We start from the raw sequence: 25,383 nt of genomic DNA, 5'->3' as shown, positions 1-25,383 counted from the left end.
AGAGAGAGAGAGAGAGAGAGAGAGAGAGAGAGAGAGACTGAGAGAGTGTGCGAGTCTTTGCTCACAGCAACCTTTCAAGACAAAACATTTTTCAGATGATAAGACTGTGACTCAATTATGTTTGCTTCAACTCAGCTAGTAAGCACCTGAGGACAAAGAGTTTAGAAGCATGTCTGTCAAGCCTTCTGGCCATCACTTTTATTATCATGGTTCCCTTGAAGCAGGATTCAGTTCTAACTTTGAGGCTCAAAACTAGGTCCCAGAGAGTTTCTGAACATTTGAATTATATGGAGAGCTTCTCATGGCCAAGAGTGCACAAACATTCCTGGGATTTTGTTTTTAATTTTTACATTTTTAAGTTGAGGACGTCACACAACTCTTTATCATATTCCCTCCCTCCCCTAACTCTGCTCAGGCGTTATCTCCTTCCTTCCCACCCAACTCTGTGCGCCCACTCCACCCCCATATCCAGGCCAATTTGTGCTATCCAATAATCTGGGATGTGTGGCCTTCCGTGTAGTGTGGTTGAATTGTCAGGGGCTACACTTTCATGGAAAACTGACCCTTCCTCTCTGAGCAGCTAAGGCCGCCAAAGACTCCTCAGGTAACGGTGGAACTCTGGATGAAGAAAAGTTTTAAGGGAGAGAAGCGATGGGTGTTAACATAAACTGAAGTCACGTGCCACATGCTTCTTCCCTGGACATCGAAGTGCTTTATAAAATCGGAGCGACGAGGCCAGACAGCTCTGTCTGTCAGAGTGCAAGCTAATGAAATGTAAAGGCCTGTGAAAGAGCAAGTCAATGAATGATTTAGTATCAAGGTAAACTTGGTCCAGAACAAAAAAAAAATTTTTTTTTTTTCGAGACAGGGTTCTCTGTGTATCCCTGGCTGTCCTGGAATTTACTCTGTAGATCAGGCTGGCCTCGAACTCAGAGATTCACCTGCCTCTGCCTCCCGAGTGCTGGGATTAAAGATGTGTGCCACCACCGACCATCCCGAACAAATTTTGGATGGAAAAACCTGCTAGAGTACTGCAGCCTCCATACCCTCCTCATACAGCTGAGACATCCCATCCAGACCCAGGTTCCCTAGGACTCAAGTAGTAAACAACCCAAGTCTCAAATCTTCAGTTTTTAAGAATTTTAAATTTATTTTTATTTTATGTTGTATTTGTTTGCATCTATGTATGCACACTCTATTCATGTCTGGACCCGTGGAAGCCACAAGAGAGCACCGGATGCCTTGGAACTGGAATTACAGGAAGTTGTGAGCTGCCACATGCAAACTAAACGAGGTCCTTTGCATGAACAGGAAATGTTCTTAATCACTGAGCCATTTCTCCAGCTCTAGTTTCAGTAAATTGATAAAAAGCAAGTTCTAGCTTCATTCTGTCCCCCAAAAGGAGAGACAAGAGAGCATAATTAAAAAAGAAAACAGTTGAGGAGAGCATAAAAACAAGAAACAGTAATAAAAACATACAGATTAGAGACAAACAGAAAATACTTACTCATCCTTATTCACAGAAGATATGTTTGCCTGTGTAAAAACTTCTAGGGGATCTACATTGTAAACCCCTAGAACAAATGCACTAAGGCCACAGGCTATCAGGTGAGTACATAAAAACTGATCCTATTTTCCTCCTACACACATTGCCCAGCCACCAACCAAAGGCTATTTCACAAAAGGAGCATTTGTAGTAGTTCCTCACTGATACTTAGATATAAATCTATCAAGGTACACAAAGGCTGAAATCAAAGCACCGATGGAAGTTATCAGAGATCTTAATGACAAGAGTCCCTGCTCACAGCCCAGGAGGCTCCACAAGGCAATGCCAGCAGCTCTCCCTCAAAGGAAGAGGGAGAGAGGACACAACTCCAATCACAACAATGGCAGGCAGCGAATAGTTACCAGCAAGCTACTCTAAAACTCTGCACATCATCAGGTGGAAACTGTTCTCTCTCCTCAGAGTCTGAGCCAGGCCTGGAGGCTGTGGGCAGCTGAGGCTGGCACTCAGCTTTCTTTCCTTGAGAAGACTGCTCTGATCTGGCCGAGCCTGGAAGCAAACCCTATCTATCCTAGCTAGTTACAGCATGCTACCCCAGGACAGGACAGGTTTCCTCAGGCTAGCTATCTCACAGTGGACATGCTTTTGTAAACAGTTCTATTTAGTCCAGGTGTCTCCTTATCCACCAGCTCATCCAGAGACTCCAAAACAAAGTTACCTGAATTTTCTTGAAACATATTTCATAGCAATGCATACATTATCTGTCTGAATGGGCCCACAGGTCATCTTATATAATGTATACTCATGTCTTGCACAAAACATTTCTTCTATTCCACTTTACTCTGTCATGCGCTTAAAAATCCTTTTCACAAACAATGGAACTCACTTCATTAATGGACCCCACTCCCCATTTTCTAAAAGCCTCTCTCAAGGAAGGATAAAGAGGTGTTTCTGCTATAAACGCTATAAACGCTATAAACGCCTTGAATGAGTTACCTCCATGACTCTGATTCCTCATCCATAAGATAGAGGCACAGATCTGCTTAGTGAGAATGCACACACATTGCCTTGGTCCCACACTGTGGTGAGGAAACCACAGACATCTTTATTCTAGAAGTGCAAAGCTCTGTTCACTACCTCCTAGTCTTCCCATGGAAAGAATACTGCTCTTTGAAATACTACATGGCTATTTTCATTTTATTACTTTTTGTTTTTTCGAGACAGGGTTTCACTATGTAGTTCTGGTTGTTCTAGAACTCACTATGTAGACCAGGCTGGCCCTGAACTCAGAGATCTGTTTGCCTCTGCCTCCTGAGAGCTGGGATTAAAGGTGTGTGCTACACTATCCAGTTTTTATTTTCAATTGTACATTTACTATGGCAAATATAGCTTAGCCAATATACGAATAGTCTCCTCGTGCACTTTTTAGCACCTAGTATACTATACAGGCTGCCCATGTAGATAACAGGACAGAATCTGGCTTTGGCACATCCTCCTTGCCCAAGTCTTCTCAAGCAAGAGTCTCTACCTGGCCCTGGCCCTGTTCCTCAGTGTCCCTGGCAACTGCTGTCCCTGAGCACTCTCTGCTGTCATGTCCTTCCAGGTTTCCTACAGGGAGCCTGGGGGGCTGCTTTCTGGGCCATCTGTACTCTAAGTTGCTTCTGCTGTGGCCTTCTGCCCACTCATGGGCAGTGCCTGACCATTTCCTCCTTGATTATTCATCAATTTACTCCTATACCAAGGAAAGGCTGTAGGATACCCATTATTTCTGTGATGATAACAATAAAACATACTTGTGTTTACAGAGTGGGTGGGGGAGCAGGTACCTATCCATAAACATTACTGTTGATAAGACTCTTTAGGATCTTATGTGATTCCCCAACTCACTGAAGACTTTCTCAAGTATTTATATAACTATCAATTCACAGTATTTCTAACAGATAGCACCTTAACAAAAATAAAAATTGTCTATTACACAGCCAAGTCAGAGCAATTATAATTCCTTAATATTGCCTAGTGTTCAATCCATGTTCAGAGATCCCAAAAGATCTCTCTCAACTGGCTTGTTCGAATTGGCACTCAAAGCCAGCAGAAAACACATGGTCAGTATGCTCTGCCCACTCTCCTCACTTCTCCGATTTCCACCACAGTGAGAAGTGACCTGGACATGTTGCCCATGCATCTTCAAACTCACAATCCCCCTGCCCCACTGTCTTTAGCTTATATTACTGTGCAAAACTTCTTCTAGGAAAGGATTACATTTGTAATTTTTTCTTTTTTAAATTACACTTTTAAAAATGTTGGGGGCTGGGGGCTGGAGAGATAGCTCAGGTGTTAAGAGCACTGACTGATCTTCCAGAGGATCCAGATTTGATTCCCAGCACCCACATGGCAGCTTCTTACAACTGTCTGTAACTACTACCTCAAGCAATCCAATGCCGTCTTCTGGACTTCTTGAGCACCAGGCACATGCACTGCGCACAGACTCGCAAGAAGGCAAAACATCTATAAGTATTATATAAACAAACAAACCAGAGCTTTTAAGGTATGCTGTATGCATATGTATATGGGGGGGGGAGCACTTGTATGTGGTGGTCAGAAGACAACTTACAGGAAGTGGTTCTTGGATTCTACCTTGTGGGCCCCAGGAATTGAACTCGAGATCCTTTACCTATTTAGCCATCTCCTTTGTCCTTTTTTAAATTAAGGAAAAATCAACAACTTAAATTAATACTTAAAGGCAATACATTCAGAGATTTCTAACTTCTATTCATATCTAGTTTACCCTGGTTCCTCTTAAGAGTTATAATTTCCTTAAATTGGATTTTAGTTTATTCTCCAACCTTTACTTTTGAAGACACGTGACTAATAACAAAGCCACATGCTGCATGTGTGTTCTTATTTACCCATATTACACCAAAGCTCGAAGACTTTACAGCCTCTGCTTTCACATAATACAATGCTATTCTACTCACTCCAAAACCCCTACATAGGCTCTACTCCACGTCTTCTTGGTGCTTTATACCTCACTGCACTACACCTGTCTCCCACTGATTGCTACCTGGTTGTTCGCCACATCTGGGAATTAGAAATAATGTTGCAGTAACTTTGGTCTTGACTCTGAGATAGGTTCCTAAAAGCAAAACCACGGAGTAAGAACAAAGGCATCTGTGGTTTTGGTTTTGGTTTTGAACACTTCTAAATTCCTAGCAATGTCATTTGTCCCACTTTGTACTTCTACCAGAGTACACGAGAAATCTGTTACCTACTGTATTGCCAAACTTAGGGGTTGAGAGGTGGCTGTAAGCCAACTTTTTAGTGTGTGGTTTAACCTGTACTCCTGCTGTTGATCAGGGTGAGTAAGTAAGACTTTATCTAGATGAGGATCCTTCGTATCACATGTATTTCCTGGTAAAGCATCTGTTTCTATCTTTCCCGATTTTTTCTATAGGGCTACTCGTCTTTTTCTTATTTTTTTAGGAACTCTCTGTATTACAGATGTCAGAATTTTGTTTGCTAATTTACAAATCTCCATTTTCAATACCATTTCAAATTGCCTTACCTGTTTTGCGCCATCAAGCATTAAAAAAATAAGTTTGTCAGAGTGTTCTCTTTCTGCTTCTGATCTGCCTAGGACGGGCTTTCGTACCTCGGCACTAAAGATGTGAGTGAAGGACAAAGTAGGGGGATTCAGGCAACACCCAGTGAAAGGGTGGCGGGAAGGGATCTACCCAGTAACATCCTTGTCCCACTATGATCCTCTGGAGCTACTACTTGCCATTAGTATTTAGGTAGAAATGTTATCTAGAGAGGTATGATGGGTACTGGTGAGTGACTCCTTTCTCCTTGGCTCCTGTCAGTTTGGATCTGCTAAACTCTAAGTGGTCAGGCTCCCATGGCCCATGGGCTTTTAGGCAGGGCTTATCTTGGCTCCATCTCCACATATCACCATGAAGGGCTGCTGCCTTTGCTGCTTCTTTAGCACCCTTCAGTAAGGCAAACATTCCCTTCTGCCACTGCTCTGGGGAGAAATGTGTTCTGGGGATGACCTACGAGGAAAAGGTAATCTCCTTAAGCCCCGCAATATTCAACATTTCCTCATGAGTATACTTCACACTGCTTTCCTACCAGTGTCTCTCTTGAAACACACTCCATCAGAGTTCCTATGAGAGACATTTTTATCATTTACAAAAGAGAAGTAGAGGACATATAGACAGATAGTGAGCCATACCTCAGCTTAAAGCTGCCCACAAATGTGCATGGGGAGGTCAGCAGAAGCGCCGTCAGTAAGGAGCAAAGGTAAGAAGCCCTGAGCTAACCACCACGGGTGAAGAGACAAAGCCAGGCAAGGCTGGATCAGGAAAAGCAGAGTGCGGTCCCTTCATTCTCAAAGGAACCCTGGAGACTGAAGGCGCCTATAATAACACCTTCATGGAGAGAACCCTTCTGCCTGATTCTATGCTAAATCGTGATAGCATAGAATCGTGATTCTATGCTAAATCTATGCTAATAGCTGAGCAGGACAACGTGAAGACGGAGGTGTGAGCAAACAGCAGTGTGCTCAGTGAGAGGCTAGACCCAGAGAAGACCTGGCTCCAGGTAGTTCAATGTCCAAGCCTGGACTTGGGGAGGTGGAGAACAACCTCTGGGCCAGGACTAGGTGGACTTGTGCCCTGCAGGAAGAAAGGGTCTGAGATCAGTATGTGTACCTGGACAAGATGACACTCAAGTTCGGCAGGATTGCAAACAAATAAAGCTGCTGGAAAAGAGGAGGAAGCATGGGCTGGTAAAACTCAGGAATAGGTTCCCACAGCATTTTCCACAATAGCACCCTGAGCTAGGAAATGGGGTGAGAGCAGAGAAAAGGGCCACGCGGCTGGTGTCTGTGTCCTTTAGAAACCTCCAGATTGTCCAGAGATCTTGCCCTGAAGGCTTATAGTGGACTAGTATGGAGGACAGACACAAGCAGACCACAAACAGGTGTTTATAACCCCAAGCAGGTCGGATGGCAATTACAGGCTACCTAGAAAGAGCAGAAAGTGCAGGTGGAGGTAGGAGTGTGTGCATAGGCGAGAAGAACTTCGCAGAGATGAGCAAAGGCCTGAAGGAAAAAGAGACAAGCGCTGCACAGTACTAGAGACAGGCATCCACACAAGAACAGTATATGAGCAAAGTGGGTAAGGGCCTAGGCCCCAGCCTCATGCTGGACCAAGCACCTAGACCAAGCCCCTGTCTCCCTTTACCTCCTCGGAGCACACAGAACACAGCATCTTCAGCTAGTTCCCCTTTCACTCCTGTATCAGCCCACTCTACCACACTCTGGCCAGTGAGAACTGGCTCATGTGCACTTTCCTATGGCCACGGATCTCTGCCCATGCCAACCTTCCCCTAGCTTAGAGCTTATCAAGATGCAGGATGCAGGGTCAGCCACAGGCAAGGCCCTTCCTAGGTACCTCTAGATTAAACAGCCACAGCCTGTCTAAAAAAGGGGAATTGCTGTTATCAGTGGGATCCTGAGACCACAGCTACAAACTTAACTTCTCCATACATCCCAACCCAGTGGTGAAGCCTCAGCGGCAGAGTGTCTGGGGTGGGGCCTATTATTATTTACAACAGAGAATCTAGCTTAGCAGCGGTCTAATGCCCATGTCTAAGAAAGGGCTTCTATTAAGGATGGAAACAGACCCAGGTGAAACCATGGAATTATTTTTATTTTGGATCTGGCCATAAAAAAAAAAAAAAAAGTGTCTGTTAGCAGAAGGCTACAGGGCTGTGGGTAATGACATAGAGAATAGAGGAGCAGACAGGAGGCAGAGCTCAAGGCTTGGTGACCTCGCAGGCAACAGGTCCTGTTCTGGAATCCTGTTAAAATATAGCTCTGGCCCAATCTTTCTTGGGCCAGACTGAAACAAGGAAGAACCTTGACCTGAACGACAGCAGAAGTTATCCAATAAGGATCAACAAGTTCAAGGTACAATCTGATTCTGGCTAAGTCAATCAATAGTAAGCAAAAAACACACAATAGCCCAATGGATTCTCTGCATTTGCTTCTCACTGGAAAAGAAAAAGCTGGTTTATCTGTTACCTATCACAGCAAAGATAAGTAAGAAACAGTCCTTCTTCCGGGAGCACAGGGAGACAGTCACTAAACCCTGAATGCCACCTGGAGTCAAGCTGATGAACTGGCCCCTCCAGAAAGAAACCCAGGCTTGTCACATGGAAAACTGAAGACAAAAGGAGAAGAATGATAAGGCCAGCTTCAAAGTTCTATGAATAAAGCAGCACAGGGCAGAGGAAGCCAGGTCTCTTTACCTACAACTTTAAGGTGGGCATTTTTCTTTAATTGATGTAAGTAAATTGCTACCTTTTTACAACTGAGTTTTGGTGTTCAGCTCATTTAAGCCATAAAATGAAGTAAAAATGCATGCATCTAAATGCTATAAAACTCAGAACCCGGGAGTCAAGAAAACTGTAACAAAGCCAGCCAGGTCCACTCACCAGCTTAAGGTGGGACCATATACTGACAACATCCAGACACGTGGTTTTCAAAAGTGATTACACTTTAATCTATTTAAGTACAAATCGGTCCAACCCGGTCACATGTAAATCAGCCTCCCCTGTTTCAGCAAACACTGAGCTACCACCAGAGCCTAAAACTTTTGCAAGTAATTAAAGGCTAGTTATGTTGAGCAACCAAATTCTGTATTCCCTGGGGTATGACTTTAAAGGTTTTTATGCTGTTATTAATAATGACTAGGCAAAGTGGGGAAAGGCACACAATTTAAAAAGACATATAAAATGACCCTAGTCAGTAGAGTCAGGAGGAAAACTAAAACTATGTCCTACAACGAACTGGATTTTGTTACAGTTATAATTTTTTCTAAAAGCATATTCGTATCTTAATAGATCATCATTACAATTTAATCAGTCACCACTTTCATACCTAATTTTCCAATAAAGAACACAGAGAAATAAAAATGTAAAATAAAATAAAAGAAAGTATCACATGAAATGCTGGAAAAGTTTAACAGAAAACATTGGTAAAGAATATTCACTGCCCATGGTTACAAGTCTGAGAGAAGAACTTACTAAGTTAGCCCAGCTAAATGAACAGTCAACTGCCACCTAAGAACTTAGCATTACACTCAGAGGCCAGTGCTCCTCTCAACCCGCAGGGAAAGTGGGGCTGCTGTAGGTGGCATTATGCTGCAGTAAGGAACAATCCATACACATTTAAGTGGCTTTCAAATAGGATGGCTTGTTCCTGTCATCTCAGGCCCTCAGTCTTCTTTTGTATCCCAGTGAAGCTATCATTACAGGAAGTGAGTGGCTACACTTAAAACTGCTGCAATCCTGGCGCCTGGTACACAGGCAGCGCTAAGATCAGGTATTATCACTGCTGTTACTACTAACGTGCCTCAGTGCTCACCATCCTCATCTTACACCACCATATCCTACAGCAAATCACGAGCTACCTTAGAATATGGCAGTATACCACCCAGCCCAAGAACCATAGGACTTATGGGAATATCTGCCACAATGTAGGCCCTCAGTGACTGTTTGCTGAACTACGGAACAGAGTGCAGAACAGAACAGTTCCTGTAGCCCTGAAAATTCTCACATGTACATGACACACAGAGCACCATGTTGGTGAGGGCCTCTGCAAGGCACACCCAGTCTACAGGACAGATAAATAAAGGCACAGGATGAGGGTAAGAACATTAACTATAGTTGGGATTGTTCTATGCCTTAAAGTTCCCTAAAAGGAGCCACTAAAGAAGCCAGGACCATCAGGTATGGGCAACTGCTCCCAGGCCCTTTCAGAGAGAAGGAAAGGAGAGGAAAGAGGAGGGACAGGAGAGAAGGGGCAGGGGAGGGGAGAGGGGGAGAAGAAAGGGGCCAGGGGAAGAAAGAGAGGAAAGAGAAGAATACACCTCACATTCTAATAACTGCTATGTATTCCCATTGGTCTCATGTTCATGGACGTGAAGCCCCTCCCCAGGGGTGAACTCTCATGAAGGTGGGGAGAGCAAGAAGGAACTGAGAAGGACTTGTGGCCATCTGGTCAATCTGGCCCGAGGACAGCATTCTTTAATACCATGTATCCGGAAGCCTGTGTGACATGGCTACCTGGAGGAGCCTTGGCCTCCCTAGTGCCACACCGGCTCAATGGGTGGGAAAGTGGCTGCAGTCAGACAGATCCAGGATCTTCGGCTTTTCACGTCTTCCTCTAGGCTGTGAGCTGTTTACAGGCAATTACCTGTTTTATTTCCTTCCTCCAGACTGCACAAAGTTTGGTGTTGACTATGCTCTGAAATATTTGCTTCTCTGGAAATAGGTTTTTAAAGTTACTATCAAAGACATACTGTCTTTAAATAAGAATGTTACTTCTGAGGCAGAGTAAGGTCTAAGTTACATTAAATCTTAGAAACTCTGTAAAGATTTAAATCTCTTCTTTTTGGATATGAGTCCTACTGTCATGATTTATAAGTCCACAGAGCCGTATATTTATGGAGCAGGATAGACAGCAAGCCTGGAATGCGAACATAGCGCTAGAATTCTTGCTATAAAGATTACAGATGCCTCAGGCTTTTAAAAAAACGAGATGTCACATGAAGCTGTACATCAGGATCATGCCCGGAAGATAAAAACACTACATACTCCTCTGCCCGCTCACCTCTAAATTACAGCTTCTGGCACTGTCTGGGGTGTGCGCATGCACACACAAGCACTCGGCCAGTATGTTTAAATGAACACCTGCAACCCAACTGAAAACAAGCCCTTAGAGATAGCAGCTGTCAGAGCAGGGAACCTGGCACTCACCACAAATTCTAAAAGTTGTAGATTAGCACAGCAAATACCACAAAAGGAGCCTCGAAATAAACTACAGTGCTCCTTAGGCAACATCAGTGTCTGCAGACCAATAATCTGAATTTGACATTTTGAATTTTAAATAAAGGTGCATTTTGGACTAAGCACATCACTAGGGTGGGTGAACATCTCATGCCCCCAAGAGTGCAATTTCCTAAATACAACCCTTTCTTCATTCTCTGTGTGAAATGGCTAGCACAGCTGCTACAACAGGGACAGCAGTGTTTCAGGCAGATTCCAGAGCCGCCCACACATGGAGCAAAGCCTCGCTGGGGAGCTGGGGCCCTTTCTCAGAGGTAAGAAAGGTGGGAAGGTGATCATTCTGAGCCACAGGTCAGACAAGGGCATGGGACAACACTCACGGTAGGCTGTACACGCAGCACAGGGGCACCTGGCTGTAGCCCAGGGCTTACTAAGCCATGGATCCTGCCAGCAATGTGTCACTATGTCAGTCACTGCTATACACACTGGGTAAGTATCAACTGAAACTTGAATTTGTGTGTCTATCACAAAAGCAAAACTTTGTTCCCTTTTTTTTTTGTTTTACAAATTCAACAAAATTAATAAATAATAGACTTGGTAGAAATCATCTCAGTGTAGGCTAAAATGATGAGATTATTTGAAGATAATATTTGAAGATTTGTGGAGCCAGAGCTTATTTTTCTAGTAAATTTAAGCTGAATCATATGTACAATTGCTAGTAAAGAATAATTCTAAAAAGAGTACCAAGCATCAAGTAACCCGAGAGAATTCTTCTGTTTTCTATTGCTGCACTGTCCTAGTCTGACTCCCGTTGCTGTGATAAATACCATGACCAAAACAACTTGAGAGGAAAGGGTTCATTTCACCTTACAAGTTACAGTCCATTATCCAAAGAAGCCAGGGCAGGCTGGACCACAGAGTAATGCTGCTCACTGGCTTGTTCTTCAGATTCAAGTTCAGCCACCTTTTTATTTAGCTCAGGCCCATCCGCCTAGAGATGGCACTGCTAAGTGGGCTGGGCCTTCCTACATCAATAAACAACCAAGAAAATACCTCACAGAAATGCCATAGACCAATCTGATGGAGACAGCTCCACATCCAGGGTCCCTCTACCAGGAGTGATAAAATGACAACCAAGATTAGACATTGCATGCATTAATACTCTCTTATTTTTTGAAATACATTATGTGCATGTAGATGCTTGCATGTCTGCCACTAGAGCATGTAAAGGTCAGGTGACAACTTGTCAGAGTCGTCTCACCTTCCACATCAGGTGGGCTCTGAGGATTGAACTCGGGTCATTAGGCATGTAACAAGTACTTTACACACTGAGCCATTTTGCCAGATTGCTATTTGATCTTCTAAAATGGCTAGAAATGATTTCTCAAGATTAAAAATTATATTTTAAAAGGACAAAAAGGATTTTTTTTTCTAACACTCTCCAAGTTCTCAACAAATCATCCTCTACTCCCCACTTCTAGGTGCCCCAAGGGACAACAGCAGGACTTTGAATTCAGGTCAGGATGATTTGAACCAATGAACCAGTGTTCCACGGAGGAGGGAACACTATGGAAGGTGTTTCTGCTTAGCCCCTCTAAGGCTGAGGGAGGCTTCCAGAGCTGAGACCACAGCAGGTACGCAGCATGCCCTTGCTCCCCTCCCTAATCCTGTGGCCTGCCTGGCCGACTAGTCAGACTTGTCCTGTCAACACCCTTCAACCACAGGCCAACTCAGCCTTCCCCAGTCCCTCTGGCTGACTATCCTAGGCTGCCACTACAAAGGACAGTCACTCACAACTGTGTGGAGAAGGCCCAGGTGTCGTGGGGGACATTGGAAATTCTCTCCCTGATTCCATTCCTCAGGCAGATCCATCCTCCCGCAGTCTCAGCCAGATTACAAGCACAGGATTAAAGAAAATGAGTCTTAGCTCAGACCCCTCCTCTTGTCCCCAACTCTGCAGGCCACTGACTTAATTTAAACATTTCCTCCTGGATTTTTCCAGCAGGTAAATTTGACATTGTCACTAGTTATATTACTAAGCAAATAGCAATGAATCATTCCCAGAAATTAGTTTCGAATTAAACAAATTAAAGAAATGTCCAAGAGTAGCATGAGCTAAATGAAACCTGTGGCAGGATGTGTAATGTAAGATGTCACTGATACAAGAAATATAAGCAACTCAACTGACAGAAGAATCGCTCCCCCCCCCCCACACACACAGATAAACTGTGAATGGCTCCAACCGCACAGTGATGGGCATACCTCTCAGAGGGACCTCAAAGCCACCTGAGTCAGAAAATGGCAAACAGAAGCTGGAAGCAGCCTTAGGAAGTGCCTGTCATTCTGTCACAATTGTTTTGTGTGCATATTTTAGTTCTTTTTCCTTAAATGATTAAAAACAATTGTCTACTCTGCTTGTGGAATATGTTGATATATTAATTTTCTTTTAATCAACGTTTCTTTTTTGGAAAGATACAAGTTTCAAGACTGTATTCCATATTACTTAATTTAAAATAATCTGGAAAACCAAGGGAATTCATGCTTAATTTACAAAAGCCACTATAACTCCCATACTTGAAAGATATGGGTTATCTCACATCCATCTGCAGATATAAATCAAACCTATGTCACACCATAGAAAACCCTAAGAACAGCAGCCCTGGATAACTATGTGCCCAGTGACAATTCCTAACCATGGGCATGCCAGAGCTGAGCAGCTAAGGAAACTGAGAATGTGTCTGGCAAGATCCTGGTGCCCTACCACTGACTCTATGAGATCCAGTCAAGTTACTGAATGTCCACACACCTGAGTTTGCAAATGAAGATAGGATAACAGTGCCTACTCCAAAAAAGTATCATGAAGATAAATACACAGATAAAAGCAAGGGCTCAAAGGGGTGCCAGACACATTTTAAGTACTGCACAGTGCTCATTGTGCTACTGGCACTGACGCTATAGATCTCCAGTGGGGAAGGAGCTAGCCTTTGCAAGATCCTGACTAAGGCTCAACGTGTCTGTTTTTCCAATCTGAGTACCTAAGTTAATACTTTTCCTGAAAAGAAATACAGAGCTTCCAAATCCATACAAATGATTATTGTTAGTGGGATAAGGAGTTATGGGGTGTCTGGTTACTAGGGCAACGACAGCCCCCTCCACCTCCATTTAGGAACGGCTGAGAGGAGGGCAGCCACTATAAAGGAAGTGAGCGAGCGGAAGGGACAGAGAATGCAGCATCAAGTCTGGCTCCTCTGTTCCCTCTTGCTCTCCTAACCATCTGGGTCAGAGTTTATTGTCAAGAAAAGACTAGAAATGCTTTCACACAAATACATAAGAGAATGATTAAGGTTTGAAATGTTTCTCAATCCAGGTGTGTCAGCATTTTCATACAAATTTGAACTACAGGAAATAAGAGCTAAACAATGGCACTTGTAACATAATGAAAACACGGAGATGATGGCGAAACAGCACTGGCCCTCTGCTTACATGAATGAGCAACTCTGCTCCAGGCTTTGCCAGCACTGTGCACACACACAGGGGAGAGCAGGAGCTTTGCTTTGGGTACTACATAAGGCAGCAAAGGGGCCATTTTCGTTATAGAGCCTAGCACCAAGCATTGCTGGGTACCAGGAAACTGGCTAACAAGAGAAAGCTACCTCCACACTGTGGAGGAAGGATATGGAAGCTCACAGCAAAGAAGAACTGGCAGGGACCTCAGCCTCTGCACTACTGGTACCCTTCATGGGTGCTGCCTGCTCTAGAGCCAGTGACACTGTTGGACAAAGCACAGGACTGAGGGACGAGAACCAACCACCAGACACCAAGGAGGTATACTTAGAAGATGGTTCCCATATGCTAAATTGAGAAAGGCCAAATGACATAGTGGAATTCAGGCTTGTGAGGAGCACAGGCTAAAGAAAGCCATGCTATAATCACTGGAGTACACTGGAGTATTTTATACTGGAGGCACTTAAATAAGATTGTTACTGGTGTTGTTGGACTAATGAGACTTGGTTCTCACAACAAACATGAGCTCAGGAAAATTACCTCTTCCTCCTAGATGAAGTAAGACTCAAAAATTAAACATGTGAAGAGTTGTCTAGTAAGCAAGCAAAAAAAAAAAAAAAAAAAAAAAAAAAAAAAAAAAAAAGAAGGAACAAAAAAACAAAACCATTGGAATTTAAATTTTATCTACAATCGAGTTTCCATGCACTGTGCTAAAGGGAAGACAATGATACAAGAAGCAGGCAATCAAGGAAGGTTCAGAGGAAATACTGCAGGGCCCTGGCTCATAGGGGCTCTCAGTAGCTCCTGAGAGACTGGCAGGATATGGTCTTCTGCTTAACCCTTGGAAGGGCATTTGTATAATCTTGAAAAACCAGAAATGAAAATCCAGAGTAAGCAATAAGAAGTCCCCAGGATGAAACTGGGTAAGACCTGCAGAGGACAGGGTTTTAGCACGGCTGAGGGAGTAGCTCAAAGGTCTTCAGTGGGCCAGTGACAAGGAAAGTAAAATTCTGGAGCTCACAGGCCGGTATTTCATGAAAAACTCCCAACCCCTCCTTTAACAGGGCTACAGTTTACTGAGACGTTTACAGACAGAATACTGGAAGACAACTGCCACACGCAGGCAATGGGTCCAAATTGTACTGTCAGTATAGGATCAGAATCTTTTCTTTCTTTCTTTCTTTCTTTCTTTCTTTCTTTCTTTCTTTCTTTCTTTCCTTCCTTCCTTCCTTCCTTCCTTCCTTCCTTCCTTCCTTCTTCTCTCTCTCTCTCTCTCTCTCTCTCTATTTATTTTATTTTATTTTATTTTATTTTATTTTATTTTATGTATGTGAATATACTGTAGCTGTACAGATGGTTGTGAGCCTCCATGTGGTTGTTAGGAATTGAATTTTAGGACCTCTGCTAGCTCCGGTCAACCCTACTTGCTCTGGTTGCCCGCCCTGCTCGCTCTGGCCCAAAGACTTATTTATTATTATACATATATATTTATATATTATTATACATAGGTACACTGTAGCTGTCTTCAGGCACACCAGAAGAGGGCGTCAGATCTCATTATGGGTGGTTGTGAGCTGGGATTTAAACTCAGGACCTTTGGAAGAGCAGTGAGTGCTGAGCCATCTCACCAGCCCCAGATTCTTTTCTAATGTTAAAACTGGCAAGAGGTGGATAGACTTTTTGTGACATCAGGAAGTAGAGACAAAAGCAAAGCACAGTTTGAGGACAAGCTTACAAGACAGGAGCCATGGGCCCTCCATGTTTAAAGAAGGCAATCCCACAGAACAGGAACAAATTAAACCCTAAGTCACTAGGAGAAAGTTCCTTGAAGAGATGGGGAAGTGGAGAGAAGGGCAGTGAAAAAGGACAAAGACAGATATACAAGTTGAGAAAAACGGTGTACAAGGGTCTAGGGAAATAGCAATCTTCTAGAGCAAATAAAACTGTCTTAAATAACTAAAAGCAAATGTAAGTAAGCAGGTAGCACAATGAAAGTCCATTCTAAAAACAGCACAAGAAGGCTCAGAAACGAAGGCTCTGATAGCCTCCAAAGGCTACAACTGTCTTCACACTCAGCTCTGCCAGCTGAATGCAGAGGCCAGCTGGCAAAACCCAGTGCTGAGCCACGAGCCAGGCTCACAGGCATCTGCACTCCCCTTGTAAGGGAGGCCAGACCACAGCAGGCTGCCCGTGCCCTGCTTCCCTCATCTGTTCACATAGGCAACCGGCTCATCTTGAACTCAGTGGAGACTTCTCATCTCTCTGGTACACACCGCAGTCACTCAATCTCAGGCTAGCCTCAAGAACTCACTCAATTCTTACATTTGTCTCCCTGTGCACATGAATTCCTCAAGAGGGCACTATGCCAAATCCATTTCTACATTCTCACTGTCTAGAACACCAGCTGGTGCATAGCAGATGGCAAATACATACTTGAACTAAACTACAGGTCTCTACCATGATGACAGAACAGTGTGGCAGCTCCTGTCTGGAGAACAGACTAGAAATGGTCTCATTTCAACTGCTACACAGCAGTAACATAGACTTGAGTTAAACATCACAGCATGTAAGACTCAATGCCATTCTTCTACTAGAATAGAACAGTATGAAATTAAATTCTACCAAAATAAGATAAGCTTTGAATGGAAGAGATGCCAGATAATTACTTCAAAACTGATTTTTTATTTTTTATGATTTTTTTAAGTATTTATAAGAATATAACTCTGATCCTTTGCTACCATGCCAAAGACTGACGTTTTAGATGTATGCTAGGCAGTTCCATCCTTTTTACTCCCTCAGAAATGGAAGGAGCTAGTTTAACCCTTGAAATAAAAACTTTCCCATTTCCCAAACTAATGAGGGCTACAGAGATAGAAACTTTACAGTGTCGAAAATACTTGGGTTTTCATTAGATTCTGACATGCAATAGAAATGTGAAACACACACTCATTCACCAAAAGCTAACATGCCCAAACCAGCAGAAGGTAAATACAAATCTTATTCCTTTGCAGCAGAAAAAAAGAAACCCAACACACTGCAGGAATAATCTGTCCATTTTTGTCTCCTTGCCTCTGCCTCTCTTTTACACTGACGAATTGATATGCACTCAAGAATGCCCCTAGTCACTTCGATATGAGTTTTTAATTATTTTTCTTAGTAAAATTCCCCAGATCATATGCTAATGTTTTACTTTTTTTCTATAAGAGCTGATTTGACATTCTGATAAACCCCAGAATGGCTGAGCATGGTAAGGACGTGTGCACGGACTGTGCAAGGGGACAAAAGACTGGCTACAGTCACCAGGAACTGCCATTTTCCTCCTGTCAGGGACAAACAGGACCTCTAGATCCATGCCTCTGTGTGTGGGGGTGGGTGTGTGTGCATGTTAAAGAATTCTGGTCCTCTTAACTTTCAGGTGCTGCAAGAAAAAACTAAACAAGCTAAAAACCAAGCCTGCTGCATGAGCGCAGGAAGGCTGGACGTTGGCATCAGGTGCCCTCCTCCATCACTCCCCACCTTGCCCTCTGGGACAGGCTTCTCACTGATCCTGGAGTGCAGCTTGACTCATCTGGCAGTAGGGTAGCATGAGGAGACACAAACCATGGACCCCTGGCATGCAGTAGTAACAGCAACTGATGGCTCCTGCTGTTCCTGTAAGGCTCCCTTTTAAAGCATGCCGTGCCCCTCCCACTCAAGAACAAGCTGACTATGCCTATTACAAAACAGAAAAGGAGGAGTCCTGAAGTCAAACAATAAAGCATCAGCAGTGCTTTAACTTTTTTGGCAGTACTAGGGATTGAATGTAGGGCCCTACACAGGCGAGGCAGATGGTCTACCATCGAGCTACCACTGTGGCCTTCCTCTATGCCTTTAAAAAAAAAGAGTACAGCTGCAACAAACTAAATCTCTGAATGTATCCTCAAGATAGGAATTTTAATTTCACTTTCTGTAGCAGGAACTGTAAGTTTAAGAAACTAATGGTGACAGCTTGATTTATGAATTTTGACATATTTCTTGAACTTGGATTATATTACAAAGAAGTGGAATTCTAAGCAAGCCAGATCTTGTCTATACACTCAATCATCAAATCAATACGCTGTAACTCTGAGAGCACAGTGCAGGCAGGAGGACACAGACCTGAGACTGAAAAGTTCCTCCAGGGCTGGTGGCTCAAGAAGTAAGGGAGCCTGCTTGTGCTTGATGAACTCTATTTGTAGAATCCATACGGGTAAAGGACAGACCTGACTGACAAAAGCTGTCCTCTTTTGTCTGTTTGTCCACAGTTTAAATGTCCATTTAATGCATATTTGAGCACACATTAAATAAATGAATAAGTGTGTGTATGTGTGTGTGTCCACCTATACTTTAAGACTGTTCTAGAATACATTTTAGAATAGATATAGAAAATACTTCTCCTCTTCAGTGGAAAATGCCAAGAGAAAAATTCAACTAGAAAAGCATTCGTGGTAGACCTGACAAGAAAAAAAAGTACTCTCGTCCCAAGGAAAATTTCCTTACATGCTTTCAGTACTTCCCCAAACAAGCCCCACCTAGAAGAAAAGGTATCAAGATTAATTTACTTTATACTTAGTAAATTCCTATGGCATGTTATCTACAATTTCTATTTAAATATATATATATATTTGAGGGTCAGTCACATGGCTCAGTGGATAAAAGAACTTGCCACCAAACCTAAGTTCAAAACCCAGAACCCACATAGTGGAAAGAGAACCAACTCCTACAAGTGGTCTGACTTCCATACTCATGCCATAACATGCATACACAGACACACAGACCACCCACTCCTGCAAAAAAAAAAAAATAAATGTAATAAAACTTTTTTAAGTCATATAGTTGGGAGATGATGAATGAACTAAATCTATCCATCAACAGGCTGAGAGGGAGGCTCAGGTCCATGGAGAGTCTAAGTAGTGTGTCAGATCCTGTCACATTCAGACCCTATAGCAAGTACAGCACCCTCCATCTGAAGCAAGGAAGCTGAGAACAGAACTGATGGCACTACAGTCAGTGGGTGGCTGACCAAGGAGCCACTTTGTGTTCACTGAATTTTAGTTATGTCTGCACTACTGCAAGCCACTGCCTGTTGTAAGGACAGCAACAGAACACAACTTACTTTGTAGATCTAAGAGACTAGGCACAGTCACAGGACTGAGCCTTGAGAAGATGGGCAGACATACACCATGGCCTGGGAAAGAAGGCCAAATGCAATTAGGGTTCAGCAACCCATCACCTGTACAACAGAATGATCAGCTCAAGATCCATGCAAAGATTGGGTACAACTCATTTCTCAGCAACAGACATATAGAAAGAGTTTTATGAAAGAGTGATAGAGCAGTGGAAGACAGGAAGGAAGTCTGGGGTTGAGTATAGTTGTAAACAGATCTAGCCTGTTATGGTAAAGGTGAGCCATAATGAAAAATTTCACATATCACATAGTCTTTGTTTTACAAATGATTCCTGGAGCATACTCCATATTGCCATAGTGGTTAATCTACACACACCAAAGACAAGTAAAAGCAAAATATAAGTATATATCTGTTGAGATACATACCAAGATATATCCACATACAGAAACCAATTGCATATGCAGAGTAAGGTAGAAAAGCAACCCATCAAGGGAAGGCTCAGTAGAGAAGAACCTGATTCTGGCTGGTCTGAAGTTTCCAAAGGTTCACAAAGCTCCGTGTGACCAGCAGTTCTAAAAGAGCAACTGGAGAACATATGGATGAGAAAGTAGACAGGACTGGGAGGTAGTGGTGCATGCCTTTAATTTCAGCACTTGGGAGACAGGGGCAGGTGAATCTCTGAATTCGAGGCCAGTCTGGACAGTGAATTCCAGGACAGCCTGTGTTCCAGGACACAGAGAAACCCTGTGAAAAACAAAAGGGAAAAGAGAAAGAGAAAGAGAAAGAGAAAGAGAGAGAGAGAGAGAGAGAGAGAGAGAGAGAGAGAGAGAGAAAGAGAAAGAGGAAAAGAAAAAAAGAGAATGAAAAAGAAAAAAAAAGAAAAAGAAAAAGAAGGTGGGAAGTCCACATGATGCTAGCACAGGGAAAGATTATAGAAGGTGGCTCTTCTCGTGGCAGACAGTAAGGACTCTGGAACCCTGGCCTATGCTACAGTGGCTCAATGGAAGATATTAGCACATGCTAATCCAGTCGTTATTCAATCAATCATTAGTTCATTAGTCAGCACTGATGGACAATGAGCAGTCTAAATTCTACTCTGGGTTCTGCCTACACACCACTGGATAGCCTCTCCTTTGCTGTCCCCAGCAAAACCTGCTCTGCAAGGCTGCTCAGAGGTTGGCGCTGACAAACCTGTAAGAAGACATGATGTAGCCATGCAGCACTGAACAAAGAAACCATCCGTGCCTTTCTTCTTTTAGTGAGATGAGACAAATCCCCCTACCCTGGACCTGTATCTAGTCTGGGAAATCTAAAGCCAAATGTATCCGAAGGCTCCAATTTGCATAGAAGGCAAACAAATCACCTCAACTACAGACAGGGAACTAGTGACTCACACAGAAAGAGCTATTCCCCAAACAGCCGCTTTCCCAGAACTACAACAAGTTTTTTTTAAGCTACTGAACTTAATCCCTTGCAGGAAAAAATAAGCAAGGAAAATACATTTCATTATCCAACTGGAATCAGGATTGAGCTACAAGAATAAAGAAGCTTCCGGAACATAAGGGAGGAGGGGTCAGTAATACTTTCAGGTTCAAGCCTTTTGTTAGCACAGGAAAGACACTGGGGTAGAGAGGCGTTCTCACACTCAGAGAATGAATCCTTCATGCTCTCCAGAATGTTTGCTCTACTACAGAACACACCAGCAGCTTCCCGTGGGCCCCAGAGCCCTCCGCATAGCACTTGGCTACACTCCACATTCACTTAGGGTGCAACCTGCTCTCGACTCTTAGGAACTATCTCATAAGCCTATATGAGAAAGGCTTATGTTACTACATCATGTTCCTGTAAGAGGCCACTCCAAATTAGCAACAAAATAATCACTGACAAAAGAACTCACCTGTGGTGTGCTCCTAAAGAAAGGCATTTGGGTTATTAAAAAGTAAAGTGTCTTATTCTCCATTAATGTTCTTTTACAAAGATCAGTCCAGTAAGTTTCTAAGAGGACGTCAGTGGTTGAAGATACATGCCTGCTTTATGAGGAGGAATATCCTAATTGTACACACACTGGACAAAGCATAACCCACTAGCATGTAACAGACTGTGAGAACTGTTAACAATTTTGGCATATTACAAAGGCTCTCTGTGCCTTCACTCTTACCCCATCCCTATCCTTTTCAGAAGGGATGACTCCTACTATCAGATCAATATGCATACTTCCCGGCCATCTCTGTGGTACTGATAAGAATTCATAAACCTTTTAATTTCAGATACTACATTTTTCATTTCTAAAATTTCTATCTTTTAGTCTCTATTTTTATTATATCTTTTCATTCATATAATACATATTGTCCATTCACTATTACTGCTTCTTTAAAATCCTTGGTTTGCAGTCAGCTTCTTTTGATTAATAGTTCTTTTAACAATAGAGTACATTTTCCTGTAGGTCGGGTGATTCTGTTTTGGATGCTAGACATTGTATAAACCATGCTATGGAACCCTTACTTACATTATAGTCCTCTAAAGAGTATTATTTGTATGTTTGTTTGTTTGTGTGAACACTTATTTTAGTTGACTTAAATGTAAATTCTAGAGTCTGACAACTCAGATTTCTAATAATTATTTTATCCTCAGCTTACCTGTTTGGAGCCTGCCAGGTTTTTATGTGATTTAAAAGACCTAGTTTAAAAGACTTAGGTCAGGGGACTATTCACCCAGAGACAGAGGATGCGCAACCAAGGCTTTTCCTTACAGTAAAGGCCAGGTTTTTTGTTATTTTTTTTTTCCTCCCCTCCCTCCCTCCCTCCCTCCCTCCCTTTTTTCTTCCTTGCCCTCTCTTTTTCTCCCTCCCTCCCTCCCTCCCTCCCTCCCTCCCTCTGTGGGACGGGGTCCTCCCAGGGCACGGATACCATGTTTGTGTCAGCACGCTCAGCTCCACGTTTCTGAAATGTGTAGTCCTAGAAAACTTGCCACACTTGCTCATCACTGTCTGATGCTGTTCTTTGTTTGGTTTTTGAGACCAGACCTCACTCCATGGTTCTAGACAGCCTAGAACTACACAGAGATCCACTTGCCTCTATGCCTGGCTTGTCTTTGCTTTTATTTTATTGACTGTTTCCTACATCATAATAGAGTCTTAAATAAACAGACTTCAGACAAACATTACTAATTTACAAGAAAGGAGAATGCCCCAAATACAGTCAGGAGAACAACAATGCAAAAGCTATAAAAATACAGACCCTAAAGTAAAAGAATGTGACGTATGGGGCTGGCCACATGGCTCAGCAGATAAAAACATTTGTGCACAGCCTCTCAACCTAATTTCCATAATGGATGTTGAAAGGAGAAGAGCAACTTCACATGTGTGTGCTGGGAAACATGTGCCTACACGTCTTACACTATATATGTAACACACACACAGCACTAAAATAAGATAAAAAATTTCAAGTATGACCTACCATGCTTATTTGTAGAAAAAATATGTAATATTCTATTTATGTTACATATTAACCTATAGATATTCTTTCTAATCAATTTTCTAAGAACTCACCTAAGAACTTTATATGCCCCCTTGCCCAGAGAGAAGATAGTCTAAATTCTAAAAGGCATATTTTCAACAGTTATATGTGGCACACCAAGAAATAATCTTACTTTGTCTTGATTTTCTTTATTCTTGTAGCACAGATTTCCAATCAGACGGATGAGATGAGACTTAAACCCTTCAGTCATGTGTTCGATGTCACCCTCTGCTTTTAGAGAGTCGGAGGGACTGAAGATGTTCGTGCTTTCCTTTCCAACTTCATGAATCACTCGTAGAACATCTAGAGCAAATGAGTATAATTCATTTTCCATAAGAAATTAGCACAGTATCTAAGTTCTCTATAAACAAACCTAATGGATTAAGATAAAGTATGTGCCAACCATCTTCAGTAATGATTTGTGTGAGGGACAAAGGAGAGCCCTTGCCTAGTGTGCCCAGAAACCCAGCAGCAGTAACGAGAACCAGGCCACTTCTTTCCCTTTACATTCCTGTTTGTAAAGTCTGATCATAACAACTAGCCTCACTTGGCCTTTCTATCTATCCACAAAGGAAACTTAGCTAAAATTTTGCAACTATTTTTTCTTACAAAATGATTTTCGATTTCAAATGATCTACACAAAAGCTAATGTGATAACTTAGAAGTAAGTGTAAATCACAAGAGGTTTCAGTAATGACTTAAAGCTTTCTCAACAGCCAAAATATGAAATTCAGCCATGGATTGACATTAGCTATAATCACAAGAAATAATATTGCTATAAACTATGAATATCCCTAGCAGCCTATAGAAACAGACAGTCTGCCAGTCTATAGAAACAGGACTTACACATTTTCCATATTATTTTATTTAACCCTCTGAATACTCCCATTAAATGCAGATATCACTTTCACAGTTTTCCATGAAGCAACCAGATGCAGAGAAGCTCACTGGGCAGAGATGGATGGCAATCTACATTTGTCCTCGCTTCAGAGTGAGTCCCTGTTTGGTAACTTAATCTGATTATCAGTAAAAGTACTGCACTCAGTCAGATGTGATGGCACATGTCATTAATCTGATCACTTGGGAGGCTGAGGCAGAGGCAGAGGCAGAGGCAGAGGCAGAGGCAGAGGCAGAGGCAGAGGCAGAGAGGCAGAGGCAGAGGCAGAGAGGCAGAGGCAGAGAGGCAGAGAGGCAGAGAGGCAGAGGCAGAGAGGCAGAGGCAGAGAGGCAGAGGCAGAGAGGCAGAGNCAGAGGCAGAGGCAGAGGCAGAGGCAGAGGCAGAGGCAGAGGCAGAGGCAGAGGCAGAGGCAGAGGCAGAGGCAGAGGCAGAGGCAGAGGCAGAGGCAGGTGGATCTCTGTGAGTTTAAGGCCAGTCTGGTCTACAGAGTGTGCTTCAGGGCAGTCAGGGCTACACAGAGAAAACCTGTCTTGAAAAACCAAAAACATATAACTCTGGGATGGAATGCTAAGTGCCCTCTACAGATCACTGCTAGCTCAACTACATTTGTGGATATAAAGACATCCATGAAAAAGTACCTGACTTTTTTTTTTTTTATTATTATATGTAAGTACACTGTAGCTGTCTTCAGACACTCCAGAAGAGGACATCAGATCTTGTTACGGATGGTTGTGAGCCATCATGTGGTTGCTGGGATTTAAATTCCGGACCTTCGGAAGAACAGTTGGGTGCTCTTATCTACTGAGCCATCTCACCAGCCCCCCCCCCCTTTTTTTTAAGGAAAGCACTGGACATTGACAAGCAAAACCTAGGGCTGGGTATCCATACGAACCAAGGTTCTAGTGAACTTGATTTGTAAGCAGCTTTTGAGTAAAGTCAGTAATGTTTCAAATAATGTCTTCCTAACCATAAAAGGCTTCGTGTTTTAAGAATAAATCTATAAGCCGGGCATGGTGGCGCAAGCCTTTAATCCCAGCACTTGGGAGGCAGAAGCAGGCGGATTTCTGAGTTCAAGGCCAGCCTGGTCTACAGAGTGAGTGTGTAGCCAGAACTACACAGAGAAACCCTGTCTCGAAAAAAACAAAAAAAACAAAAAAGAAGAGTAAATCTATAATGTGAGTGAAACACTCTTTCTTTGTTCTCAAAAGTATAACTGGAGGGCTGGTGAGATGGCTCAGCGGGTAAGAGCACCCGACTGTTCTGCCGAAGGTCCTGAGTTCAAATCCCAGCAACCACATGGTGGCTCACAACCACCCTGAACAAGATCTGACTCCCCTTTCTGGAGTGTCTGAAGACAGCTACAGTGTGCTTACATAAATAAATAAATAAATTAATTAATTAATTAATTAATTAAAAAAAAGTATAACTGGAGAAAATCTATTACCAGATTTTATAAATAAAACTTCTGGCAAAATAAGTTTACAAAACTCAATCTTATCATTTGCAAATCCCCATCCTCAATTTCGTCGCAAACATTCCTCTGAAGTGACTCCGTAGGTATTTACAGAAGGGCCTGCTTAGTCATCACACTACAAACCAGGACCCCAGCTCCACATCAGGGAAGAAACAATGTGGCCTCAGCTTGAGCAACCTGAGCTGTCATCATTATATCATAACTCCATCCAAGAAAACAGTTCAAAGACTCTCAAGTGAAAACACCAAAGATAAGGGCTTGAGTTTGAACTTATACCACAGAGTATTTTGAAGATTTCTTAACTGGAAGTCCTGTGTGTGCCAGTTCACTCACCAATCACGCGTTCCATCAGGCCAGGAAAAACCTGTAGGTAGCCGAGAAGCTCAGTGTTGGATGTCATTTCACACAAGACATCCAGGAGCCGAATCGTAACCAGGGCTTCCTAAAACGACAAGAAAACCTCCTTGCTGGTAACCAGAATTTCAACA

General features: G+C 42.8%; 1 protein-coding gene across 2 annotated transcripts in view; it reads right to left on the bottom strand.

The window, feature by feature from the left end:
• The window catches only part of Atxn10 (ataxin 10), a 122,627-nt gene that overhangs the window by 42,525 nt on the left and 54,719 nt on the right, over nt 1–25,383 (bottom strand). For both annotated transcript variants that reach the window (XM_021216379.2, XM_029548100.1), the window contains exons 8-9: nt 25,229–25,337; nt 22,657–22,826 (exon numbers count right to left, since the gene is read on the bottom strand). In XM_021216379.2, coding sequence (XP_021072038.1) covers nt 22,657–22,826; nt 25,229–25,337 — 279 coding nt within the window. The remainder of the gene's footprint in view (nt 1–22,656; nt 22,827–25,228; nt 25,338–25,383) is intronic.

Source organism: Mus pahari, chromosome 17, assembly GCF_900095145.1.
Source record: "Mus pahari chromosome 17, PAHARI_EIJ_v1.1, whole genome shotgun sequence".
Lineage (NCBI taxonomy): Eukaryota > Metazoa > Chordata > Mammalia > Rodentia > Muridae > Mus > Mus pahari.
This window is presented reverse-complemented; position numbering and strand designations above follow the sequence as displayed.